Raw genomic sequence first — 25,912 nt, forward strand, 5'->3', positions numbered from 1 at the left:
TCTACCCGATTACTCTGTTAAAATGGGGGAGTCTGATCAGGAGAGAAATGGCTGCAAAAAGGTCTGAAGTCACACAGATTGAATGAGGCCAGGATCTAAAGCTCAGTTTCAAGGGAACAGAGAACAGGCCCAAGTGTCTCTGTTTCACCCACACTGATTGGCTATCCTTGAGACAGGACATGAAAAGGTGGGAAAATCCACCATCCTGGCTTCCAGCACAGCATGTAAGCGACGAGAAAGTCATCCCTCTGCCCAGTGAAGTTTGCGCAATACCAAGAGAACAATGAGTTTACTCTGCTTTATCAGAAAAGGAAGGACTCAGAGCAAACTCCTGGGGCCATGGCCAAATTGAAGACACAGGAAGACAACTGATAGGAGGGCAGTGCCAGAGACCACCTCTGCAGCACCAGGTCCAGAGTGAGGGGGAGGGAGGAGCCGGGGGGTTGATGTTGTCTTGGAAAGGACAAATCAGAGGTTCCATGACCCTACGCAGGACCCAAGTCGTAGGAGTGACTTGATCAGGTTCTCCCAAAAAATCCAGGAGAACAATTTCCTTATTTTCCACAGGGTGATGGGGAAAAGAACCAGTATGGAATATGCCAGGACAAACTATTTTTGTCTCAGGAAAAATTATTTTTACCAATGCCTATTTACTGTTTTGTCAGATTGTGAGATCCCAGAGGACTGAGAGAAGAAAAACACCCAATGTAGCGTAGCCCACTCTAACCATCATCTACCAATGAAAGGGGAAGAAACCATCCCCATATTATTAAAAAAAAAATTCTATATCTCCTAGTTCAGAGGCAGAGGGTCACTAAAAGATTGAGAAGATCTAATCACAGGATGATAGAACAGTTCCTGCCCTACCTCTACCATCGTATTATTATCGTCTATTTACAGTATTTCTGATAACCTGGTATATAAGGCTCACATGGACAGAGAAAAAGTCACAAGGCATAGAAAAAGGCAGAAAACAGTTAGGAGAGACAGAGCAAGTGACAAACTAAGGCATGGCAGAAGTATCGGAATGATCAGAGCAGGAATTTAAAGCCACTGATAAATATCCTAAGGATTCAAATGGATAAAGCAGACAACATGAAAGAACAAATGGCCAGAGAGCTGGACATATTAGGAAAGGATCAAAAAGGAATGTGAATGAGCAAAAACACTAACAGAAATGTAGGATGCCTTTGATGAGTCTGTTAGTCAAACGAACATAGTAGAGGAAAGAATATGAACATGATGGTTTGTCAACAGAGCCTTCTAACCCAGGAAAGCAAAGGGGAAGAAAACTGGAGATAAGCAACAGACTGTGTAAGAACAATGGGGCAGAGTGCTGAAAGGAGGTAAAGGACAAACATGATAACCTTTCAGTACCTGAAATGCAAACCATAATGCCAAAAGGAAAAGGAGGGGAGAGAGAAGGAGAGAGAGAGAGAGAGAGAGAGAGAGAGAGAGAGAGAGAAAGAGAGAGAGAGAGAGAGAGATGCCTGCCAGAGGCAGGTTAGGGGTTAGGGGGTGGGGGTGTGAGGGAAACTGGAAAACTGGGAACATTGGTGGTGGGAAATGTGCACTGGTGAAGAAGTGACAGGTGTTGGAACATTGTGTATGACTGAAACCCAATCGTGAACAGCTTTATACTGTGTATCTCATAGTGATTCAATAAAAATGATACAGAAAAAAAAAAGGACAGTGAGACAGCTACAAAAAAAATGCATTATAGGAATACCAGGAGAACAAAGAAAGGAAGAGGAAAAATATTCAAAATAAAAATAATTGAGGATGTACTTAAATTAATGTCAGATACAAACTCAAAGCACATCAACTTGGATAAATGTTCCCCAAACCAAACTATACCACAGGATATTAAAAGCAAACTGCAGAGAATCAAAGCTAAAGAAGAGTAATAGTATGGAAAGTCAGAAGAAAATAATACCTTTCCTATAGAGGAGAAATATCAGAATTATTTCTGATTTCTCAAAACCATAGATACAATCAAGAAGAAAGGGGCGGGGGGGGGCAGAGGGATAGTATGGCAATTAAGGTCTTGCCTTGCACATGGCAGACCCAGGTTCTATCCCTGGCACCCCATATGGTCCCCTGAGTCCTGCCAGGAGTGATCACTGAATGCAGAGCTAGGTGTAAGCCCTGAGTACCACTGGGTGTAACCCCAAAACCAAAAAAGTAAAAAGAAAATGAAGAGAGTAGGGTGAAGTATTTAAACTAGTACTGGGGGTTGGGGAAGGAACATGCCAATGTAGAATTGTGCCCTGTGGTATTACCCTTCAAAAGTGAATGAAAAGGGGCTGGAGGGATAGCAGAAGGGCTTGGATCTTATGCACTGTAAGCTTATTGTGAGTTAAATTCCTTGTGCCCCATGTGTACGGAATATTTCCCTGGCAGCTCTGCCATCTGAGATCCCTGCTGGTGTAACTTCTTTTTTTTTTTTTTTGCTTTTGGGTCACACCCGGCGATGCACAGGGGTTACTCCTGGCTCATACACTCAGGAATTACTCCTGGCGGTGCTCGGGGGACCATATGAAATGCTGAGAATCAAACCTGGGTTGGCCGAGTGCATGGCAAACACCCGACTCGCTGTGCTATCGCTCCAGCCCCATGGTGCTGTAATTTCTGACCACACCACATCCAGGTACAAATAAGTACCACAAAGAGGGGAGCATCCTCAGACGAGCACTGCACCAGAAAAGATGCATATGCACCACGTTGTGGTGTGGCACCCCTGGTAAGCAAGCGTGCAAGCACCACCATGGAAGGAGCACAAAGGTCACTGAGAGCCATATTCACGGGCGTGAACACTGCCCCCTGCCCTGTGGCTGCCAGCAGGCCCCAGAGCTGAAACTGTGTGAGCACCACAGCCTGGCACCACACCTCCAGCGAGAATAACAAAGGGAAGGGAAAGGGAATTTTACAGAGTGAAGAACTATACTCTGTGTGTGTGTGTGTGTGTGTGTGTGTGTGTGTGTGTGTGTTTGGGACATAACTGACAGTATTGAGGGATTGTTCCTGGTGATGTTTGGGGGATCAAATGGGACACCAGGGATAGAAACCTGGTAAGACATGTGCAAGGTGAGTGCCCTAGCCACTGTATTAATGCTCCAGCCCAAACTAGAACTTTCTTTAAAAAACAAAACTTGGGGAGACCACTACTATCCTGCAGTACTTATTGCAAGAAATATTAAAATAGTTTTTCTGTTAAAGGGAAAATATTAGAGACTCAATTCTAATTTTTTTTAAAAAAGAAGTAAACGATAGCAAAATCACAACTTATTTTCTTTGATTAAGAAAGAATATGGCAGAAAACAGCTTTTTCAAAATAACAGCAACATCATCTTTGATTATATATGCTTGTAACCATATTAATTTCAGAAAGAGCAGACTTCAGAGCAAAGAAAATGATTTGGGATAGTAAAGGGAATTACATAATAATAGATCAGGTCTCTGAACAGCTGTAACACACTAACTGTGCGTTCAGCCCACAGGGGCTCATCAAGGCATGAGGATGGGGGCCCAGAGGTAGCTGAAGATTAGAGTGTTTGCTTGCAGGAGTGGAGGTGCATGTGTGATCCTGGTGGGATGGCCTTTGTGACCCCTCATGCCACAACAACAACGCCATATACAAACTTCAGGGCACCACAGTCAAGTGTGCAAGCAAAAGTCATCACAACAAGAGCAACACAGAAAAGGGAAAGGAACCCAGGAAAACCCAAACACATAAAATTGGGTGAATCCTCTCTCATGGCTGGAGACTTTGACATCCCAAACCCGAAACTGACAGATCCAGAAACAGAAAACAAAAACAATCATTGAAGTCAACAGGACCATCAATCAAAGCATGGAATTGGCATCTCTGGTCCATCTTTTTCAATAGCAGCAGAAGACATGAGGCTTCCCAAGTCACTTGCGAGATGTACCCAGCTAGACCACATTTTCAGCCCTAAAACATGCCTTACAAATTTAAAAGACTATAAATCATACCATGTCTTCTCTCAGACCACAAGAGACTGAAATTACAAAGCACTAGCAGAAAGACAGTTGGAAAATCCCTCAGTGTTTGGAAGTGGCATAGCACAAGTCAACTGTGGCTGCGGCTTGAAGGCAGAGGGCATGCCTCATGAGAGAGCAGAGAAACAGGCCAACCAAACAAGTGCAAGAGAAAAAAAATCCCAAAGGAAAATTTTAAAATACTACCCATCAAAATTAGTTGCAATTAGCAATCATATCCTAGAATACACAGGATGTCAAAGTTTGTGCAATAAATAAACAATGTGGAAGGTTTCAAACTATTGAAGAAATTGAATCAATAATTAAAAACCTTCTGAACAAAAAGAACCAGGCCCAAATGTGTTAGGTAATGAATTCTACCTAAACTTTAAGGAAGAAATTAGACCACTCATCTATAATATCTTCCAGAAGACAGAAGCAGTGGCAACATTTTCCAATTATTTTCATCTTAGAAGCTCTGCAGCCAAACACATTATAAGAAATACCAAAACAAGTCAGACACATTCCAAGAAAAGAGGGTCAGAGAGATAGTACAGGAGTTAAGGCTTTGTCTTGCAAACATCTGACCCTGGTTTGATCCCTGACACTGCATATGGTCGCCTGAGTACTACTAGGAGTTATCCCTGAGCACAGAGTCAAGTGTAAGCTCTGAGCACTGCTGAGTATGGCCCAGACTCCTTTTTCCCCTCAAAAAGAAAAGAAAGTTGACGATCAGTATCTCTCTTGAATAGAGATATAAAAATCTTCAACAAAATAATTGCAAATTAAGCCAAACAATATAGAAAAATAGCTATAGACCCTGATTAAGTGAGATTTATTTCAGGTATCCAAGGATAACTCACCCTTTAGAAATTAGGGTCAGGGATTTGGCTTAGTGGTAGAGCACCTGGCCTTGCATGTGTGAGACCCTAGGTTGGATTCCTGGAATCACCAAAAAGAAAGGAAATTAATGTAATCCATCATACCAATAAACTAAAATTGAAAAAAATCACAGAATTCTATCAATAGGTGCAGGAAAAATATTTAATAAAATATTTTATTTTTTGGCTGAAAAATATCTCTCAGCAGCCAAGGGATAGAAGGGATTCTCAACTTAATAAAGAACACCTTTATTAAATTCTTAGCTTACAATAAAGAATGTCTAAATAAAAGACTACTAATACACCATACTTAATAGTGAACATTTAGAAACTTTGTCTCTAAAATCAGGAGCAACACTATAGAACAACCAGTGGCTTAGAAAGGAAAGCAAAGAGGAAGTCAAAAGATTCCTGGAAACAAACGAGAATGAAGAAACAAGTTACCAGAACTTACGGGAGACAGCAAAAGCTGTGGTAAGAGGAAAGTTTATAGTTCCATAAGCATTCCTCAGGAAGGAAGAGTGAGTCCACATAAGTAACCTAACCTCCCAAGATCTTGGAAAATGACCAACAAAAGGAGCTCAAACTAGGCAGGAGGAAGGAAATAATAAAACTTAGGGTAGAAATTATACTTGAGCGATAGCACAGCGGGTAGGGCGTTTGCCTTGCACAAGGCTGACCTAGGTTCGACTCATCCGTCCCTCTTGGAGAGCCTGGCAAGCTACCAGTGGCGTATTCGATATGCCAAAAACTGTAACAACAAGTCTCACAATGGAGACGTTACTGGTGCCCGCTTGAACAAATTGATGAACGATGAGACTATAGTGTTACAGTTCTACAGGGTAGAAATTAATGAGATGGAAGCCCAAAAAACAATCTGAAAGATCAATGAAACCAAGAGCTGGTTCTTTGAGAGTGAGAGTTGCACACTCTCACCACTTCTATTCAATATAGTACTGGAAATTCTGGCAATAGCAATTAGGCAAGAAAAAGATATCAAGGCATCTAGACAGGAGAGGAAGAGGTCACGCTATCCCTACTTATTATACTTAGAAAATCCTAAAGACTCTAAAAAAAGCTCCTAGAAACAATATGTTTCTATAGTAAAGTGGCAGTCTACAAAATTAACACCCCAAAATCCATGTGTTTCCTACACACAAATAATGAAAGAGAAGAAAGAGAGATTAAAAAACAATCCTGTTCACAATAGTGCCTCAGAAAATCAGGTACCTCGGAATCAGCTTAACTGAAGAGGTAAAGGACCTGTACAAAGAAAATTACAAAACACTAAAACCAGGAGCAAGGCAAAAATGGTCCCTTTCCTTTTCAATATTGTTCTGAAGGTATTACATAATAGGATGAGACAAGGAAAGAAATAAGGGACTACAGAGACAGTACAGTGGGAAGGGTGCTTGGTTTGTATGAGGTTGACTCAGACTCAATCTCCAGCACCCCAGATGGCCCCCAGGTTCTGCCAGAGTGAAACTTGAGCACAGAGTCAGGAGTATGCTCTGAGCATACTGGGTGTGATCCCAAAACAACAATAAGAAGAAAGAAATAAAAGGTATACTGATTGGTAAAAAGTAAATAAAACCAGTCTTTGTTTGCAGGTTACATAATTGGCTACAATGAAAAATTTAAAAAACAGACAAAAATATTCTTGGAACTAAAAGCAACTTTTAGCAAGTTTCAGGATACAGGACTAAAGCAGCACTGTAGCACTGCACTGTCGTCCCATTGTTCATCGATTTGCTCGAGTGGGCACCAGTAATGTCTCCATTTTGAGACTTGCAGTTACTGTTTTTGGCATATCAAATATGCCACGGATAGCTTGCCAGGCTCTGCCATGAGGGCAGGATACTCTCAGTAGCTTGCCAGGCTCTCTGAGAGGGACAGAGGAATCTAACCTGGGTTGGCCGTGTGTAAGGCAAATGCCTTACCTGCTGTGCTATTGCTCTAGTCCATAAGACTAAAGTACAAAAGTTAATAATTTTCCCATATGCCAGCAATGATCAAGTGGAATTGGAAGTTATCATATCAGTGAGAATAGTATAAAAGTATATTTAGGTAAGTATATCAAAGTATTTATATGAGGAACATTTAAAACTCTGTTAAAGTAAACAGAGAATCATTCCATAGCCATAAATAGTCTGAATATCATTCATTACCTATCCATGTGATCTATAGATTCAACATAAACTCAATTAAAATCTCAGCAACTAATTTAGTATATTTCAATGTACTAAATTCTCTATAATGAAAGACAGAATCTAATGTTTATCAGATAGGCAAAAGACCCAGAATTACCAGCATACCAATGTGGAAGAAGTTAGAAAATTAACACTTTCTCACTCCTAGACTCACCATGCATAAGGAAGCAAAGGCACTATAACAGAGGCAGGACAACATTTTCAACAAATTTGGAACAACTAAGACAACAACATGTGAAAAGAAACGACAACTTTCACCAAAATTAACTGAACTGAATCCTAGACTTAGACATAGAATATATAACTATGAAACCCCTAGAATACTAGGAAAATCTAGCTGACCTTGGGTTTGTAAGGACATTTAAATACAAGGCCAATGCCATGATTGATGAAGGGAGTAACTGTCAGGCTGCTCTTCACTGAGTCGAAAACTTTCCTGCAGAAGAGACCGTCAAGAGAAAGAGAATCTGTGCCACAGTTTAGGGGAATCTATCAATAAAAGACTTATCTGATAAAGTAGTCTTCTTCAAAAACACAAAACAAACTCTAAAAGCCCAACACAAGGATAATGAATAACTCAATTAAAAAATGGGCAAGACAATCTGAACAGGAACCTCAACAAAGAAAATATCTAGCTGGCACACAGTGTAAGAAATTCTCGCCATCATGTGTCCAAAAGGACCCACACACTAAGCCATGCAACATCGTTGCACACCTGTGAGTGACCTGCTTCCAAAACACTTACAGCACCATGTGCTGAGGAGCAGTGAAAATTCACAGTTGGTTCTGATGCAAACCCAAAATGGAGTGGGCAGTCCAAAAGCAAGTTTGGCTATTTCTTATAAAACTTACCCCGACTCTGAGTCTAAGATTCAGCAATTGTGTTTCTGGTTACTCAAATGAGTTAAAAACAAAGTCCACACCAAAACTTGCATATAGATACTTTTAGCAGTTTTATGCATAATTGTCAAATTTGGATGCAATTGACTTAATAATATTCATCTGGCATTCTTATACATCTTTTCATGGTTTAATAGCTCTTGTAGTTTTACTGTTGAATAATATTCCATTGTACGAAGGCAACACAGTTTGTTCAGCCACTGCCTACCAATGGGAACCTGGCTTCTAATCCCATAGCATGTCTGATGTGAAATTCTGAGGAAGCAAAAACATGGAGATGGGAGGGGCCCATGGCTGCTAAGAGTTAGGGAGAAAGGAGAGGAGAGCAGGCAGAGCAGAGAGGGTTTCGGGCCAGTGAAACTATTCTGTGTGACTGTAATGACAGATACAGAGAGTTATGCATTTTCCCACATGTCCAACACCTATGAAAACTGAGTGCTAACTCAGGGTCCATGTGGGTGGGCCGTCTACTTGTCCGTCTACTAGATGGACAAATCTAGGGTGGCAAGAGTGAGATGGAATGTACAGGGCCGAGGACATTGGGAAATCCCTACACCTTCCATCCAGTTTTTCTCTGAACCTGAAACTGCTATAAAACTTCTGTTTAAAAACAAAGTTACTGGGTCAGTCAGATCTCTGAGACACAAGCATAGCTCTGTTACAAACATGGTAAAAGCAAAGATCATATACACACGAACACATGTGAACACACACACACAATTCAGGTATAAGGAGATAAGTGAGCTACAGATCAAGAATGACCATGGGTCCAAGGTGGGGACAGATGCTGGTTGGTAGGTCAGGGGCTTCTCAAACAATAACCACCACCAAGAAATCTCCAAAACAGGCTCAGGCTGCTCTTAAGCTCCGAGTACCTGCGCTCTCTTCCGAATTCTCCATTCTACTCCCCTTCACAACACCTGCCCTTTGACACTCAACCTGCCTTACTTGCTCCTGGGAAACGACCCCAGGACCCCATGAGTCTGCTCTAGTCTCTTCCTAAGGATGTGCATGAAGCAGCCACCTCGGGACGGCCTTCAGCAGCTGTGTCTGACTTAGGCCCTGGCTCCCTCTAGTGTCAGAATGCTGGGCCTGGCGTCCCGAGCATCACACAGCTTGGGTTGATAGGTCAGGAAATGGAGATAGTCCTTGAGGACTTTGCTTATTTGCTATTTTTCAGCTTTTGAAATAACTCTGGGGGCCAGCGGAGCCTGCAGCGTTTTGGGGGAGATGGCAGGGAACAAGCTCTGGGACTAGCACAGGGAGGCACAAATCCTCTCCTTAAACTAGGTTCCTAACCCTCATTTTTGTTTTGTTTGCTTTACTTTTGGGGTCACATCTACTGGGGCTTGGGGGACCCTAATGGTGCCGGGTATTGAACTTCGAGCTCCAGCGTCCGAAGCTCGTGCTTCATCCCTTGGAGACTTCTCCCTAGAATCACCATCTCCCCACACTTTTTTTTTAACCTTCTATAAATGGCTATTTCCCTCAAAGAGTCATGTGGTTACTTTCATTTTATTTTTAATCGAAATGACATGTCAATTCACATGGTCGGCATGTGACAGTGACTGACCGTATGCTGCAGATTCTGCAGTCCTACAAGCAAAGCTGGCCAAAGAAGGCTTCGGCAGTGAGCCGCATACGGTGCCCAGAGGCTGGATGAAAGGATCCGGAGGAACAGCTGAGTCCAGACAGCAGAGGCAGGAGAGAGCCATTCCAATCCTCTCTAGAGAACCTTCTGGTCCTGGCCTCCTTGGGCCGGGGGAACAGTGACCCCGCCCTGGGCAGCCTTGTCCCCCCATCTCTCCTGGAGTTGTTCATCACCACCGGAGGTTGGCACGCCGGGCTTCTCCCAGGCTACTCCAGGGACCCCCAGTCCTGGCAGCACTGTCTGCGAGGCTGAGGTGCTCAACACATCAGTATTTATGAGATGATGGTCCCCTCAATTAGGTTCTCTAGATAGATCAATAATTAATACACTAACAAAGAACCAGACATCACCTCATCAGCTTCCTAGCCAAAGCCGGCTCTGGATTTCCCAGAACCCAACTGAGCTTTCCAGAATGCACGGTTCCTGGGCTACCAACACAAGAATCCAGCTTCCTTCCTTCCCTCCGGGCTAAGGGAGGGAACTCGCAGGCAGGAAGAAGAACTATCTTAAAAGGTCAAGTGAGCAGAATTGGAGAGGGGATCCACAGAACTGAGCTTAGGAAGTGAGGGGGGGTGGCAAGGGTGTTGAATGGAAAGGGCCTTTGGGGCAGTGGCAGAGGGAAGTGGCATTCTGGTGGCAGGTGTGGTGTTAGAATGATGTATGCGTGAAACCACCACTATCTCTATTATAATTCATTTTATTGAGATACAAAGATGAGACTTTTAAGGTAGAGTCAGAAACCAATGAAAAATTATAGCAGACAGGTTCCTGCTTTGATGCAGCTGACCTGGGTTCAATTCCCATCACCCCATGTGGTACCCTGAGTGCTGCCAGGACTCCTGAGCACAAAGCCAGGAATAAGTTCTGAGCACCGCTGGGTGTGGCCCCCAAAGAAACAAACAAAAATAGACAAAAAGGGAGAGTCACCCCTTCCTCCTGCAAGTTCCCTCCCTGGGGGTGCCTGCAGAGGTGGCTCGGCAGGGGCTGAAACACAGCCCCCCAGGCAAACCTGGAAGCTCCTTTGGGAAGATGAAGACTTTCTAAAGAGACTCAGCCAGAAGAAAGGACACAATCACTCTGCTGCAATGTGGATGAAACCGGAGGGAAGGCAGCTGAGTGAAGGTGGAGAGGAGAGGACAGACAGAACGACTCTCTCACGGAGAAACTTAGCAGGGGAGGAACGAGTGGCTGAAGGCCACAGACCTTGAGAATCTGCCTACAGAGCCAAGTCTGCCAAGGGGATGGGGTAGGGGCAGAAAGGACCAGGGCACATGGGTGGGGGCACTATCCCTCTGGTGGTGGGTGTGGTGCTGGATACCGGAAGCCCTGTTATTAACAGTAATGCAAATCGTGGCGCCTCCATACAAACGGGAAATAACAGTCACAATAAATGAAGAGACAGGGCAGCTGGGAGCACTTACCTTTGCACTGCAAGCCCTGTCGCAGGAGGCCCCAGAGCAGGGAGCCGCAGTGGTCACAGAAGGTGGGGACCTTGTAGTTGTGGATCCCAAACTTGTGGGGCATGTTGACGCTGAAGCGCTGGGAGCCCACCTGCAGGACAGCGGAAGGCAGGTCAGCACAACATGCGGACATGTACAGCAGGTCAGCACAACTTCCGGCCCAGAAACTACCGGAGCCATCGCAGGCAGCAGGCCCCGGGTAGGTTCTGAAACCTGCCCCGAGGAAAGCCGGTGCACAGGGCCTCCCTCTGGCCCTGTCCCGATGCCCTCACCACGATCCGTGACAAGTGGCCTGGCCTGGCCAGGCCTGGGCTGCTCCCCATGAAGCCAGCCCTCCTCCAGGACCCGGGGGAGACACAGCTCTCCATTTGCACCCCTTGGTTGGCCCTCTGAGGAGACAGCACCCCCTGCCTGGATGCGCTGTCTCGGTGGGTGGGCTGTGGGCCGCTGGGTGGAGAGCCCGGCTCCACAAGGGCACACGCGGTCCACTCGCAGCTGGGCCCGTGGCAGGGACGAGCAGGAAGAGTGGTGGGGCTGCTAGGGCAGCGTGGTGAAGCCAAGTACCAACCACTGCTGGGCACCATTGCCGGTCAAACCTCCTCACTGCCCACTGACCAGTGCCCGTGCTTCACCTGAGTCTACAGGGAGGTCAGGAAGGGCCCGTGAAACTGACACGCTAACCAAGGGGAGAAGCAGGACTCGATGTCCAAGAGGCAGGTCTCCCACTCTGGTAGCTTCAGTGGCCACCTACCAGTCACTTCTGAAGGGCAGCGCGAAGGGGAGAGGCGGGCTGAGGAGTCTGGAGACTGCTATGAAGTCCCAGATAAGCTTCCGGTTTCGTGGGGACCCAGGCTCTTTATGTGACAGATGAATATGTCCCCCCTAACATCAGAGGGGGCACCGGAGGGCAAAGAGGGGGAAGACACAGTGTTCCCCAGAAGCGAGGGGTCCTGCAAGGCCCATCTTACAGGGCTGCTCTGCTCTGACCCTCTCTGCCTCAAGGGGCCGCAGGAACCAGAGTCCTGGGGCCTCTCTGGGCACCCACGACACGGGGACAACCACTCTGTCACTGGGGAGCTAGGGGAGGGAAAGTGGCACCAGGGAGCAGAGAGGCTGCGCCGCTTTCTCTGCTGACTGGGGCACCAGCGCCAGCCCACGGGAGCGGACATCAAGAGCTGGACACGTGCATGGGTGCGATTCAGACACAAAGGGGGTGCGGGCTGCACATGCTGAGCCCTGCGGCAGCGTCTGCAGCCAGCAGCAGTGCCTGCACTTCCCCAGCCCTGCGCTACAAACACTAACAAACTGCAAGACAAAGACCCAACATGTGCAGGCGACAAGGGTCCACGCGCTCTCTGCTTCCGGAGACTGAGAGCCCGGGGCGGCGGGGGCACAGACAGCAGCAGGGCAGAAGAGCAGAGAGAGAATCCCCGCGTCTTCAGAAAGGAGAGCAAGGAGGAGACACGGAGCCTACTCCTTGGTGGGTCTCCTGGGAGTGTAAGGAGCAGTGCTGACAGCTGTAAGTGAGAACACAAGAAGTGTGTACACATGCACACATGCATACATACACGCATGGGGCAGGGTGAGAGCTCAGGCCAAATACTCACAGTGTTAAGCTTCCAAGCAGGGTACCAGCTCTGGGAGTGTATGAGTGTGTGTGCGTGTGTGTGTGTGTGTGTGTGTGTGCATGCATGTGTGTGAGTGTGTGTGTGAGTGTGTGTGAGTGTGAGTATGTGTGTGTGTACGAGTGTATGTGTGTATGTGTGGATATGTGTGCATGTGTGAGTGTGAGTATGAATGTGTGAGTGTGTGAGTGTGTGATGTGTGTAAATGTGTGTGAGTATGTTTTGTGAGAGTATAAGTGTGTGTGTGAATGTATGCATGTGTGTCTGAGTGTATGTGTGTGTGTTCGTGAGTGTATGTGTGCGTGCATATGTATATGGGTGTGTGCATGTATGTGTGAGTGTAATATGTGTGAGTGTGAGTGTGTGTCTGTGTATGAGTGTGTGTGATATGTGTGAGTGTGAGTATGTGTCTATGTGTGAGTGTGTGTGATATGTGTGAGTGTGTGTGTCTATATGTGAATATGTGTGATATGTGTGAATGTGAGTGTGTGTCTATGTGTGAGTGTGTGTGATATGTGTGAGTGTGAGTGTGTGTCTATGTGTTTGAGTGTGTGTGTGAGTATGTGTGTCTGTGTGTCTATGTGTGTGTGAGTGTGTGAGTGTGTGTGCACCACCATGCACAAGGTCTTTTAAATGAGCAAACTCACAGGTTGGTCCCTTGCAGCAGGCAGCACTGTGTCCTGCAGGGGAAACCCGGCACGCTCAGGACCCGGAGAAGCTGACCCCAAGGGAGCCAGGCTTTGGGGAGCAGCACAGTAGACTAAGCCACCAAGCTTTCTCCCAGGACACACTTCCGCGGTGCCGTCCGTGGCTCTGCTGGGACAGGCACAGAGGAGCTGGGCGCAGACTGAGCTGGGTTTGGGCCATGTCAGGCCTCAGCCCCCTCCCTGCATGGCACTGACTCTGGTGGCACCTTTCCTCTATGGAAAGAAGCTTACAAGTGGGGCGAAGAGGTGGGCTGAGCACAGAGAGGCTGGGCTGGTCCCCGCTGCATGCCCCTCTGAGCATCCCACGACCCCCCAAGCACTGCGTGGCAACTGAGCGCTGACAGGGGGCTCTAGGAGGCAAGGTCCAAGCAAGCCCACCTTCGTGGTCCTGCATTCAACCGACAGCCTGATTGGCTGAGTGCCACAGGGGGCGGCTGCCGAGTCCCCATTAAGAAAGCATCACAGGAGAAATACGTTTTCACTGTCGAATTTTCTTGCTTCCCGACATTTCCCTAGAGTCAGCCCCAGACTCAGAGGCCACGTGCAGCGGGGCAAGGGCCGGGCCTGGCAAGGTCTCCCTGGACTTGAATGTGGGTCTCTCACGCTCGCTGTGTGATTCGGGCCATTTAGTGGGACCTGCCCATGTTTCTACTCTCTCCTCCATACCCTGAAGAAGACACAGCAGCGTGGTTTTGAGCTCTGGGATTAAATCACACATGATAAAGTGCTTGAACCGGGGCAGGGCAAGTGTGCCCCCTGGATGTGGGGACATTGGTTTCTCTCGTCATCTCAGTGATCTCTGTGGTCATTTCAGACTCGGAAACACGTCCTGGATTTACTAATTCCAGGCTTTTTCATAAAGATAAGATTCACTGCTTGCGAGCTGGGTGGTGCCATGAATATGCCAACCATTTCAGGGTTCTGATGAGATAACGACATACAAATTCACCTTCTCCTTGCAGGACGTAATTCTGAGATTGCACTGCTCTTGGCCTAACAGCCACAGACATAAAACTGACATGGGCTCGGCCTCATTTTGCAGATGGGGCCTTGCACTGGAAGACCACAGTGAACACAATGAAGAGAGATAAGGGGTTTTTTTGCAGAACACAGAGGAGGTGAAGGAGGCTGCATGGGGGGGGGGGTGAAGAAAGCCCGGCATGTCAATGGTATAAATATTTACCTCGTCAGGAGTTTCCTGTTTCTTTAATCCAGCACACTTCGTAATTATCAGCTCATGGCATCGCTTGTGGACCACGCAAGTGCAAACTGCAAATAACAAAACGCAGCCAAGCTGAGTTACAAATGGGGGAAGCAAGTTTCCATGGAAGATGTAATCAGTGATGATGGGTGGGTGGGTGCAGGGCTGAAGGTGCCACACCCCTCTCTGTTCCCCAAGCTGTAGCCCTATATGCAGACAAGTCAAGCTTTCGGTCATTAGCATCTGAGGCCTTCCTAAGTGCTCTGGAGAAGAATGGACCATTTCTGTCCCGCGAAGTTCTCTAGTTTCAGGAAGGACCAATGACATTCTGGCATCTAAACGCCAAGGTCAAGGAGCCTTTTTCCTCCCATGAGCCTGCTGAAAGGACCACAGCAGTGCCCAGAACCATGTTCTGCCCAGAACCATGCCAGCATGGCCAACGGGATGAGCAATCATGGCATATGGTGTCTGGGGCATAGACATTCTCACAGGTTCTGATCTCAGCGGTGCCTTTGCCTGCCAAGCCTGGTAGTTTCCATGTCACCCGATAGCTCCACCAGGAAGGAAGCTGCTCTGTCTTTTCAGTCTTGAGGCAGTACGTTGGCTCAAGAGGAAGGTAAGTGTTTGCCTCTCTCCGAGGACATGGCCATGCCCACAGACAGACACCGAGTCCCCTGGGGCTAAGACCCAAGTGCTAGCCACAGAGGGCTTGTCGTCCTGATGCCGGGCAACTTATGCCCACATTCAGTTCACTGAAAGCACATGGGCGGCCTTCACCAGAATCCAGAGAGGTTTGAATATCTAAGAAGCAATCACTTGAAAGGAAGACAAACTCATGAGCATTCTCCAGGAAAGGAGCACGTACAGGGCATCTTCTGGGGAGCAGGGGGTGGGAGGGCTGAGTGAACGCAGGGACTCCCACCTCAGTGCCCACCCTCAGAGGGCCCAGCACTACAGAGAGGAAGGTGCTTCCCACCTGGGCTGACACACGAGGCTGGGGCCCCCTGGAGCCCCAGAGATGGTGCCCACAAGTCCCTCCCACCCATCACTATGCACGTCCACATAGGCACATGTATGTGAGAGCAGTGACCACACATGGAAGGAAAGCAGAGGTGTGTCAGAGAGGGAGCTTGTGCTTGGGGCCTCCCCGGAGCAGGAGTGAAGAGGATGGACTTCCCGCCCTCACCACACACACACACACACACACACACACACACACACACACACACACACATACACACACACACACACAAGGAATTCACTCATACAATATTGCCTACCTTGACATTGGTATCCTTGTTTTCCTATGACACCCCTGAAATGAAGAAGACAACAAACACTTTAACAAGAGGAGGGTTAGGAGATCCCAAACCATGCAGAGCCACCTCATTCTGGCCACTGTCTCATGCACGGAGCCCTCTGGGGTCCTCTCAGCAGTGCCATCTCCCAGGGCTCCAGATGGGGGGAAGATTAGCTCAGGGTCAGGGTCAGGGTCAGGTGTGGGTACCACACAGCAACTCCAGCACAACTGTGGGGTCCTAGGATGCCCCCAGACTGTTCTTGGCAGGCCTCCGTTGGCAGAATGTTCCCTCTGGACAGCTGTGGAGTGGACACCGGCCGGAGGCATTCCAGGGATAGACAAGGGTTCCGGGCTCATCTACTGCCAGAACTGGGACCTGGCAGAGTCAGTCTCCTTCAACAACTACAGCAGGTTCCTGGGGCAGGTTTGGGGTTTGCCCAACACAGAAGCATCCGTCCCTGTGGCCACCCACAGAGCAGGCCTGAGGACCCCCTTCTAGTCACTGGGAGGCCAGGGGCTCAGAGGGGCCTCAACAGACACCCCAAGTCCCAAACCAGGCAGAGGCCAGTGGGTTGCAGGGCCCCGGGAGGGACCCTCCTTGGGGGGTGGCAGGGGGCGCTATTTCTGCTGCAGGGAATCGAGTTTGCTCTAAGCCGGGTCATCTCAGCTGCCCACAGCAGCCTCAGGGATTTGATCTAGAAGAGTATCAAGACTAAAAAGCCACTTCTTGACATCACAAGCATCCAGGGGGTCCTCAAAGCCCCAAATCCAATATCTTGAGGCTACCCCTGGGCTGACTTGCTCCCCTGCCACCTGGATGCAGGGATGCAGGCAGCTTCCGGGAGGCTGGTGAAACAAGCCTGAGCGGGGTCAGACCCAGGGGTAACTCTGGGCTCTGCCAGTGCCCGCTGAGAACCTCAAATGGCTCTTACCAAACTGCTGACTCCCAGGAGTAGGGATGTGGGTGCAGTGGGCCAACAATCCAGACGCTATTCTAGATCACGGGATTCTAAAGGCCATGGGACATTTCCACGGGGAGAAGCTGGCACAGGGTGGGTCGCCAGGAAAAGTTCTCCTCCAATCTCCAAGGCTAGTGCTCCTTGTTTTTCTCCTCTGACCTGAAGGGCTGCTACCTGGAACTGCCTATCAAACTCTTAATTCGGGAGCTAGAGGGTTAAGGTGCTGCCTTGCATGCAGTTGCTGCTGGTCTGATTCCTGGCATCACACACGGTCCCCTGAATCATCAGGAGTCATCTCTGAGCACAGAGCCAGGTGTCAGTCTTAAGCACAGCTGGATGTAGCACTTCACCCTCCACACCCACCCCCCAGAAGTCCCAGTCATGATGGCAGGAGAAATGCCTCCTCCCCCAGGAAGCCTTCCCTGAGCACTCCAGGCAGTACAACCCTCTCATTTCTAACTAACACTGTTCCAGCAGTTGCCAAAAACTGCTCTGTAGGATTGAGTCTGGCAACTGTGTAACTGTTTAAGTTTATTATGGAAAAAATTCAGGCCTCATCTCCAAAACAACATAATACTGCCAAATCTTCCCAGGTAGACTAGTGGGGCTGAGAACTCTGGGTCTTCTGGGAATTGGGGTGGGACAGATTCCCTTTCTGCCACAGGCACTGCAGCCCCCAGCCACACCCAGCACCTTGGACGCAGAAAAGCCCCAGCTCCACAACTGTGCCTCATCAAACTGCCAAGTCGCCAAATTGTTCAGCTCTGTAGCACCTGGGCCACGTGGCCACATACACGGCCACATGACACCTTCAAGCTTCATCCTGCTGTCAGCCCAGTAGGATCTCAGCAAATCTTACGGGAAAGCTACAGAGAAGCCCCCAAGCTCAGTGAGCCTCAACAACAGCCCAGAAGGCTCGGCGGGCACCAGCAGAACCCAGACAAAGGCTTCAGCAGCACCACTGTGAGACATAATAATGATCACAAACTGACTCCTAGTATCTATGTTTTTAATAATTCCATTTGCCTTTGTGCGGAAACAAACAATATAAAGTAAGTTTACTTGTGCCTGCACGGGGGCAGACTGGGGTGGTGGGTGTGAAACTGAAGACACTGGGAGGGAGAAGGACACACTTCTCCTGGTGGGATTGGTGTTGGAACACTGAGTGTCTGAAACAACTCTATTATGAACAACTTGGTAAATCATGGGGCTATAATAAACTTTTTCTTTTTTTTGCTTTTTGGGTCACACCTGGCGATGCACAGGGGTTACTCCTGGCTCTACACTCAGGAATTACTCCTGGCGGTGCTCAGGGGACCATATGGGATGCTGGGAATTGAACCTGGGTCGGCCGTGTGCAAGGCAAATGCCCTACCCGCTGTGCTATTGCTCCAGCCCCTAAACTTTTTTAAAGGGAAGAAAAACTTCAAATGTATATGCAAAAGTTGAACGATCAATAAAGTTGAACGATCAATACAAAGGTTCCCTCCGTGTCCCTGTCACTCAGAACCCCCAGGACCAATACAAGGCTAGTCTAATTTCATTTCCGCCCTGACCCTCCCTGCTCTCACAAATCCCAGACCTTAGATCATTTCAGTTGTAAATGACTTTGTTTGCCTGTGTAAGAGAAGAAAGAATTTTTATTGTTGTTGCTTGTTTTGGGGTCACACCTGCAGTGCTCAGGGGACCATGTGGTGCTAGAGACTCAACCCAGGTCTCCTGCAGGCAAAGCACCCACTGCAGTCCATTGAGCTATTTCTCTGGTCCAAAAGACAAGGACTCTTAAAAACAAACACACACATAATTAAGATACTATGACTTGGTGATAAATCTTTCACTCCTTAAGTATGACAGGACAGGATCTTAAGTATAAAGTCACTAAAAAACGCACTTTCTTCGATCCATGCTGAGTGTTCAATCCCAAGCACTCATTAGCCGTCCAGAGAAGTCTTCTGTATCTAAGAAAGCATCCCACCTGCTTTCTGCCCGACGTTCCCATTCCCCGCATGCTGGCCGTCGGCTCCTCTGGAGAAGGAGCAGCTGCATCTGTTAGAAGACAAGCCCTTACCAGATAAAGTCTCTGCAGTGTGAGCAGTAGGTAGGCTGCCGAAGGTAGGTGGCCATGAACTTGTGGCCGTTGACCTGGTGGACCCTGCGTCTGACAGCCCCTTGCCGCTTCCTGGGCCGGAGGCGTTCCCGGAATACACGCTCTTCATTGTCTTTGGGGGCTGGGGAGGGAGAGAGAGGAGAGAAGAACTCAGGGTCAGCAGCCCGTCAGATTCAGACATCATTCCCTCAGGGAGAGCTCAGTTCCTGCGGGGAAGTGGCCTCAGCTGGGGCCGGACTCCGGGGTCCGCAGAATCTCCAGCACGTGGAGAGCACCTGTGTCCTCCTGCCCGCCCCAGCCTGGAGTAGCAGTGCACCCCAACTGCCTCCCACCCTGGCTGCAGGGGGTGGGGGCTGGGGCCAAAAAGCTCAAGGGCACAATCTGACTGCAAGTTCTGAGCAGGATGGTGGGAGTTGTTCCGGCTAACCTTGTGGCCTCTGTACAGGGGTTGTGTCTCAGAGCCCACCCACAGGGCACTGTCCTGCTGTCTTTCCACAGCACCCTGCTGCCTGGCACAGAGAAGAAGCATTAAAACAATCTGGCTCTTCATCCTCCTTTTCCCTCTTGCCCACACTAGGTGACAGAGAGACTCCCAGCAAAGTTTAAAAGGAGAGGAAAACATAACTCCATGGAAGTTTCTAGAAGGTACAAGCCTCCCTCTGACTTCACTGGATGAAAGAGGACCTTCCTCATTTCTTCCTGCCCTTGCACCTCAGGGGCTACCCCAAACCTAAGAAGCCCATGGAAGGGGCTGAGAGATGACGATGGAAATGGAAACAGTGTGGTCTGCTGACACCCCTCCCCCACCAAGCTGTGTGTTGAAGTTTTACTCGCCCCCATGTGAGGGCAGAGAAGGCAGCTGCTGTCAATAAGCTGGGAAGGGAACCCCCAAAACCCAGACACTTCCACTTTGCGATGTCAGACTTCTAGAACATACACACACATTGTTCACGCTCTCACAACACATGCACACACATTAAACACATGAACACACATTATATATGCACACATTGAACATGCACACAAATCACACACACACGCAGACGCAAACATGTGGTACTGGGTACCGCAGCACAGTTACAGGTGAATTTCATTTCTGCTTCGTACTTCTTACTCATTGTAGACGATTCTATTGTTAACAAATAGAAAAAGAAAACATAGCAGTTTCAAAACCAAATCTGTTCAGTAGCCCTTAATTGCTCCATCCTGATGTTGGCTGATTCGGGCCAGAGTTTGGGAATGAATCAGTGTAAAAGGCAGTTTTGCACCGTTTTCATGGACAGATTCACCTAGGGGTACATTTACAACAGAAATGTGCCCCGTGCATTTCATAGGAAAGTTGGTTTACAAACCCCTCAATTTTATGAATCATTTTGAGCCTGGCAAATTGTACTTTCAGTCAAAAGAGTGATGAGTTCCATCTCATTTTCTCAGCAAGCTCAGCTCTGAAGCAGGGAGGGGTCACTATTGTCCCCTTATTTCCTTGGCCTTATTTCCTGCTGTTTTTGCAAGAATCAAAGCAAGTGCCTGAAACTGTCTTTTCTTGGGCAGTGCTGGGAATTAGGGCCTTTGCATTGTAAGGCAGCTGGTGCAGCTCACTCTAAAGTGCCACAAAACGCATCACCACTGAGCATTGCCAGGATTTAATACAGAGCCAGGAACAGGCTCTGAGTACCACTGGGTGTGGCCCCACCCCTGCCCCCTAAAAGAAACCAAACAAAAAGAAACTGCGTTTTTTTTTTCACCGACTTAACAGATAAAGGCAGCAACCAATTGATTGAATTTATTTTACTTCTAAAACCCTCTGAAGGAGGCACTGAGAGGAAGTTGCCAGGAGTTTATGCAGGAACAGGGGTTCCAGCAGAGGACAGAGAGACCCTAGTGGGGATGTTTCTGAAGAAACCTCCCCAAAGGGATCTGAGTGAGACCCCTGTCCCGGGGCACGTCCACGCTGACTTTCCAGGCAGGCACTCTGTCCAAGAGTGGGGAAACAGCAGCCAGAGGGAGGAGGGGCAAGTGGTAACGGCCTCGCCTTGGGGAGCTGTGAGGGAGGGGCCAGGAGACGGGAGCCCTGGCTCTGGACAGGGTGCCCGGGGCAGCTCCTGGACCCGCTCTTGCCTTGCTTGCGGTCCAACTGTTCTGAGCAACACTCAGAGTGGTTCCCGGGTGCAGGGACAGGGTGAGCCTCCAAAAGCCACCAGCTGTGGTCCGAACCCCTCTCAAAGTAAGAATTACTCCGCTGCTACGATGGTGGGACTGTGCATTTTGATATGTAGAAGAAATGTTCTTGAACGTTCTCTGAGGACTTTCTAGAGCAGTTCATTCTGCCTAATCCATTAGGTGATTTGTCCCCCACCCCCCAAGTCCTTGAGGATCGGGGGCTTCTCATGTGAACAAGGAGGCTTTGGCCCAGAACAAAAGAGGCAGGACACAGTGGGCCTGAATCTGTGAAGTCATCCAGACCCACCCCCCCACACCTGTACCTCGCGTTGCTGTTACCAAATGCATCAACCATGCCCACCTCACCCCACTATGTGCTGCAGCCCCCAAGGTGGCCCACGGCTGGTTTTCCCCCCAGGGCCCCTCAGCCCCTTCCCAGATCCTTTGGCAGCGGCAGCCGCCACCCAGCAGAAAGGATCACCCCAACTCAGAAAGTGACAAAGTTGGGCTGGAGTGATAGCACAGCGGGTAGGGCGTTGTTTGCCTTGCATGTGGCCGACCCGGGTTCAAATCCCAGCATCCCATATGGTCCCCTGAGCACCGCCAGGAGTAATTCCTGAGTGCAGAGCCAGGAGTAACCCCTGTGCATCGCCGGGTGTGACCCCCCCCCCAAAAAAAGCAAAGAAAGTGACAAAGTTGGCTAACTTTGGGGGCACTTTCTGTGAAATAAAGATCTTGACTCATCAAATGGAACCACACAAGCATGAGCCTGTGTGAAGTTCAGCAGAGAAGGCCCTGCTGCGGCTGCGAGAGTCCCACTCAGCCAGTCTGAGATGGTGCTCCTTGCAAATTCCCTCCTTGGTTCCACCAGCCATCGATAAATCAGAAACTTTCCGGAGCTTCATGACCAAGGACCATCTTACAGACCCCTGATACTCAGAGGAATCTACGACAGGCTGCAGGCAGGCGACAGGGAAAAGGAGCCAACATCTGCAGGTGCCATTCTGTCTCTCCACTCTTCCAGGTCCCCTGGGCATAGGTAGAGTCTCAGTCTAGACCATATGGACACCACAGACTTGGCAACCCCCCAAACCTAGTGTCCCCTTTCCTGCCTTGTTTGGACATTGAGGATCTTTCTGCTCCACTATCACCTCCCAGCTCAGTCTCCTGAATGGAAGGGAAACAAGGGGACTGAGTCTCATCTCACACACCAGGCCAAGGGCCCTCAACTCAGCATTCTTGGTTTGGAGCACGGAGTGAGAAATTTCTATCAGATGTGCCAGCACTTGCTTCCAAGGCCTGTGGGAAAGACCCCCAAGCCAATATTGAGGCTTGCCTGAGCCCCTTGACCTGGCAGTTGGAAGCAGAGATGCAGGACCGGCTCACTCTGGCACCACTGTCCCAGCCCACTGTGGCATGTGACCCCCGCCCCCTGGTTCCCATCTGCCTTTCCCACAAGCCAGCAGGCTGGCACCATCTTGGCTTGGCCTGACCATCTCTTTCAATAAGTACAGCTGAATTCCACATTCTGAGAGGGACAAATTTTGTTTTTACCGGAGACTTGCTTTCTGTCCCAGATCAAGTCCTTTAGTCTTTGGGGAGGCTCTTGTTTTCTGACCTTTCAAGGGAGGGCATTCCAGGGCTAAGCCTAAGCCCCACGCTGGTGCCAATGGGATACCTCCTTGTTAAACCCCACCCTACACAACCTACACTAACACACCCTCACTGCCCTACCTGCTGGGGTCCATCGCTCTTCATCATCCTACATACGATACTTTCAGTAAAAGGGCAGAATCAGCATCACTAACCCCCATTAACTGCCGGCCTAAGGGGCCTCAGATGCAGACTTGCTCTGCAGACTAGGAAACAGTCCAGGAAACAGAAAACAGTCTAGAAGATGGAGCTGGACAGGGATCTGCTGACAAACGCAACCGCAGGACAAATGTATGAAAATGTGTCCTATTCTGGTTTTCTAAGGTTTTCTTAGAAAACAAGCAAGAATGAATTCTGTCCACGGCACAGGTAATTTTATAACAAAAAGAAATCCATACAACCATCTGGGTATTTCAGTCTGACTCTCAAACCTGGATATTCAGAAGATGAACCGTCATGGTTATTCATTCATAGGGGGCCCACTGAGTTCTGAGCGTCTTACAGCCCTAAGGTGCTACTCCAGCTACTCAGGGAGCTGTTCCATATCCATGAGTTACTGTTACATATGCATGTGATGCTGTTACATATCCATGAGGCATTATTATATAGACACAAAGCACTAATCCAGATATGTAAGGTGCTACTACAAATACAGAGGGCTTATTACAGATGCATGAGACAAGGAAGCGACGTGCACACATCCTCTAAAATGATGAGGTAGCATTATTCTCAACTTACAAAGACTCCAAGGTTAAGTAGCTAATACTTTAAAGGTCACACAGCTAAAATGCAGGGGATAATATGACTAGATTGCCCTTGGCCCCACAGTCTAAGGAGGAAAAGGAAAGTAATAGAGTGGTGGATGGAGAGAAAAGACAGATAAGACGCAACAGGGGGCAAGGACCAAGGAGATTCGGGTACATCGGTGATATTAAGGGATGATAGAGCTAAATATCCAAACCACAGGGTCAATAACACTGAAGTCATGAGGCCCAAGCTTTAATAAACAAACTGAAAAAGATGCCCATTGGGATGGAAGGCTAGGGGTGGGGAGTATGAGAGGGAACCTGGGGATACTGGTGGAGGGAAGTAGACACTGGTGGAGCATTAGATATTTACACCCAAACTATGAATAACTTTGTGGATCACAATGTTTTAATAATTTTTTTTTAAATATAGGGAATGGCAGCTGAGGAATCCCCACTTTGGCCCTTCTGTCATGCTTCTTCAGGATGGTGAGACAGCTGAGGTCCCACTGGAACGCAGCATGAGAATGGAAATCTCCTTCTGCTCCTACACCTGCCCCCACCCCCATGGTCAGTCCCTGCTCTCACCTAGAGACTCAGACCTGAAAGCTAAGGGTGGCTGATCAACTCATGGACATCACATAGCACAGTTTAAAGCAGTGGGACTAGAAATGGCAGCTACATTCACCTGGAACTAATACACAGGCAAAGAAATCTATTTGTACATGTAGTGATAAAAAGAAGTACAGTCAAGCAGCAAAAGTACACAATGCAAGTTTCTGAAAAGGCATAAAATCAACTCTTCATCCTAGGCCATATTTATAGATGGGTACTGATAAATATGTCCCAGTTATTCTATGTACAGACTAAACTACTCTGGATGACCAAGGACTGACCATGATTACATTCTGCAGTTGTTCTCAGAGAGTAATTTGGTCCTTTGGGTCCCTAACAGAGACATTTACCACACCAGGGACAGCACAGAGCACAGTGGGTATGAAGGAGGCAGCCTCCAGAAGAATTCAACCAAGAGACCCTTCTCTGCTCAGTCTCTGGGGGATTTACTCTACAATCTTCCCTCTCAATGATTCCCTGGCTTGACCGTATGGACTTCTTGGTGGAAAACATGAGATCAAAGGAAGGAAGACATGACAAGCAAACAAAATGAGACTCTGAAAATCAAGAGAGCCATATCTTTAGGTTTTCTTTTCCATGTGGAAAATTGGCTATAATATTTTCCAGTGAAATTAATGATTCATGACAGTTGAGTTTAACTATTAAGTAAATATTTATAGGATGCCAAAGACTATGTTCTACATGTTGTACTCACACAATACATTAAAGAAAATTTCTGTTCAAAACAGGAAAGCGGAAACAGCAATGATTCCCACCAAGAGATTATTCTATGCTATCTATATCTTTCCAGGGAGGAACCGCGTGGATCTCAGCAGTGAGAGACTGCTTGGAATTGTCTGCCTGTTTCATTCTGTGTGTGATCTCATCCAAGCAAGACTGGTGGCCTTTCAAGATTAGCATCTCAAAACGTAGTATAAACCATTTTATCCTTTCTCTTCTTCACCATCTGAGTGATCTGTTCTGTGTTTATTATAGCTCAGCTTATGCTCTGTTCACTTATCAAAATGAAATGTATGCTAGTTTGTGCTATGGAGGGGGGAAATGTGAAAAAAAAAAACTGGACACTGACAAGGTCAGGAGACTTTTAGTAGATGTAAACGGAGGCAAACAATGGTAATTCAGGACAATTTGAGGATGAGGGAGAGAACCAGAGAAAAGAGGTGGGTGATGCCCCTTCCCGTGCCTCTGATGCACAGCACACAATACACACACACACACACACACACACACACACACACACAGAACCATCAGAGACCAGTGATTTGGCTGGGCAGAATGCCTCACTGCTGCCTGTTTTTACTCCTTCACTCACTCAATCATTTGGTGATTCCCTCTTCTGTTCCTCCATTCATTCAAAACCATAGAGTCAGTCCCAAGGAACTGGACTGCTCGCCACTGATTCCCGGGAGAGGTCACCACAAGCCAAGAGGAAACCACAGAACAAAATCCCACTAAGCGAACCTGCTCAAAGAAAATATTCGGAAAATGTCTGCAGCCCAGAAATTCCCCATCTGGGGTGCCAGCCAAGGGTGAGGCTGGCAGGCCACTGGTGCCACTAGCGGCCAGTGATTCAGATCGCAGGAAACTGCACTGTTGCAGAATTCTTGGGCCCCAAAGCACCACAGAACACATGACCATGACGCTGGTCTCTGCCCAATGTTCACATTCTAAAAGGATGTATTTTTAAATCCTGAGTCGAGGCGCAGAAAGATAG

General features: G+C 48.1%; 1 protein-coding gene across 1 annotated transcript in view; it reads right to left on the reverse strand.

Moving 5' to 3' along the window:
- Positions 1 to 25,912, reverse strand: part of PRKCE (protein kinase C epsilon) — a 497,306-nt gene that overhangs the window by 161,607 nt on the left and 309,787 nt on the right. Inside the window, exons 3-6 of the mRNA XM_004611987.2 lie at positions 18,965 to 19,124; positions 15,918 to 15,952; positions 14,620 to 14,705; positions 11,066 to 11,195 (exon numbers count right to left, since the gene is read on the reverse strand). Coding sequence (XP_004612044.1) covers positions 11,066 to 11,195; positions 14,620 to 14,705; positions 15,918 to 15,952; positions 18,965 to 19,124 — 411 coding nt within the window. The remainder of the gene's footprint in view (positions 1 to 11,065; positions 11,196 to 14,619; positions 14,706 to 15,917; positions 15,953 to 18,964; positions 19,125 to 25,912) is intronic.

Source organism: Sorex araneus, chromosome X, assembly GCF_027595985.1.
Source record: "Sorex araneus isolate mSorAra2 chromosome X, mSorAra2.pri, whole genome shotgun sequence".
Classification (NCBI taxonomy): domain Eukaryota; kingdom Metazoa; phylum Chordata; class Mammalia; order Eulipotyphla; family Soricidae; genus Sorex; species Sorex araneus.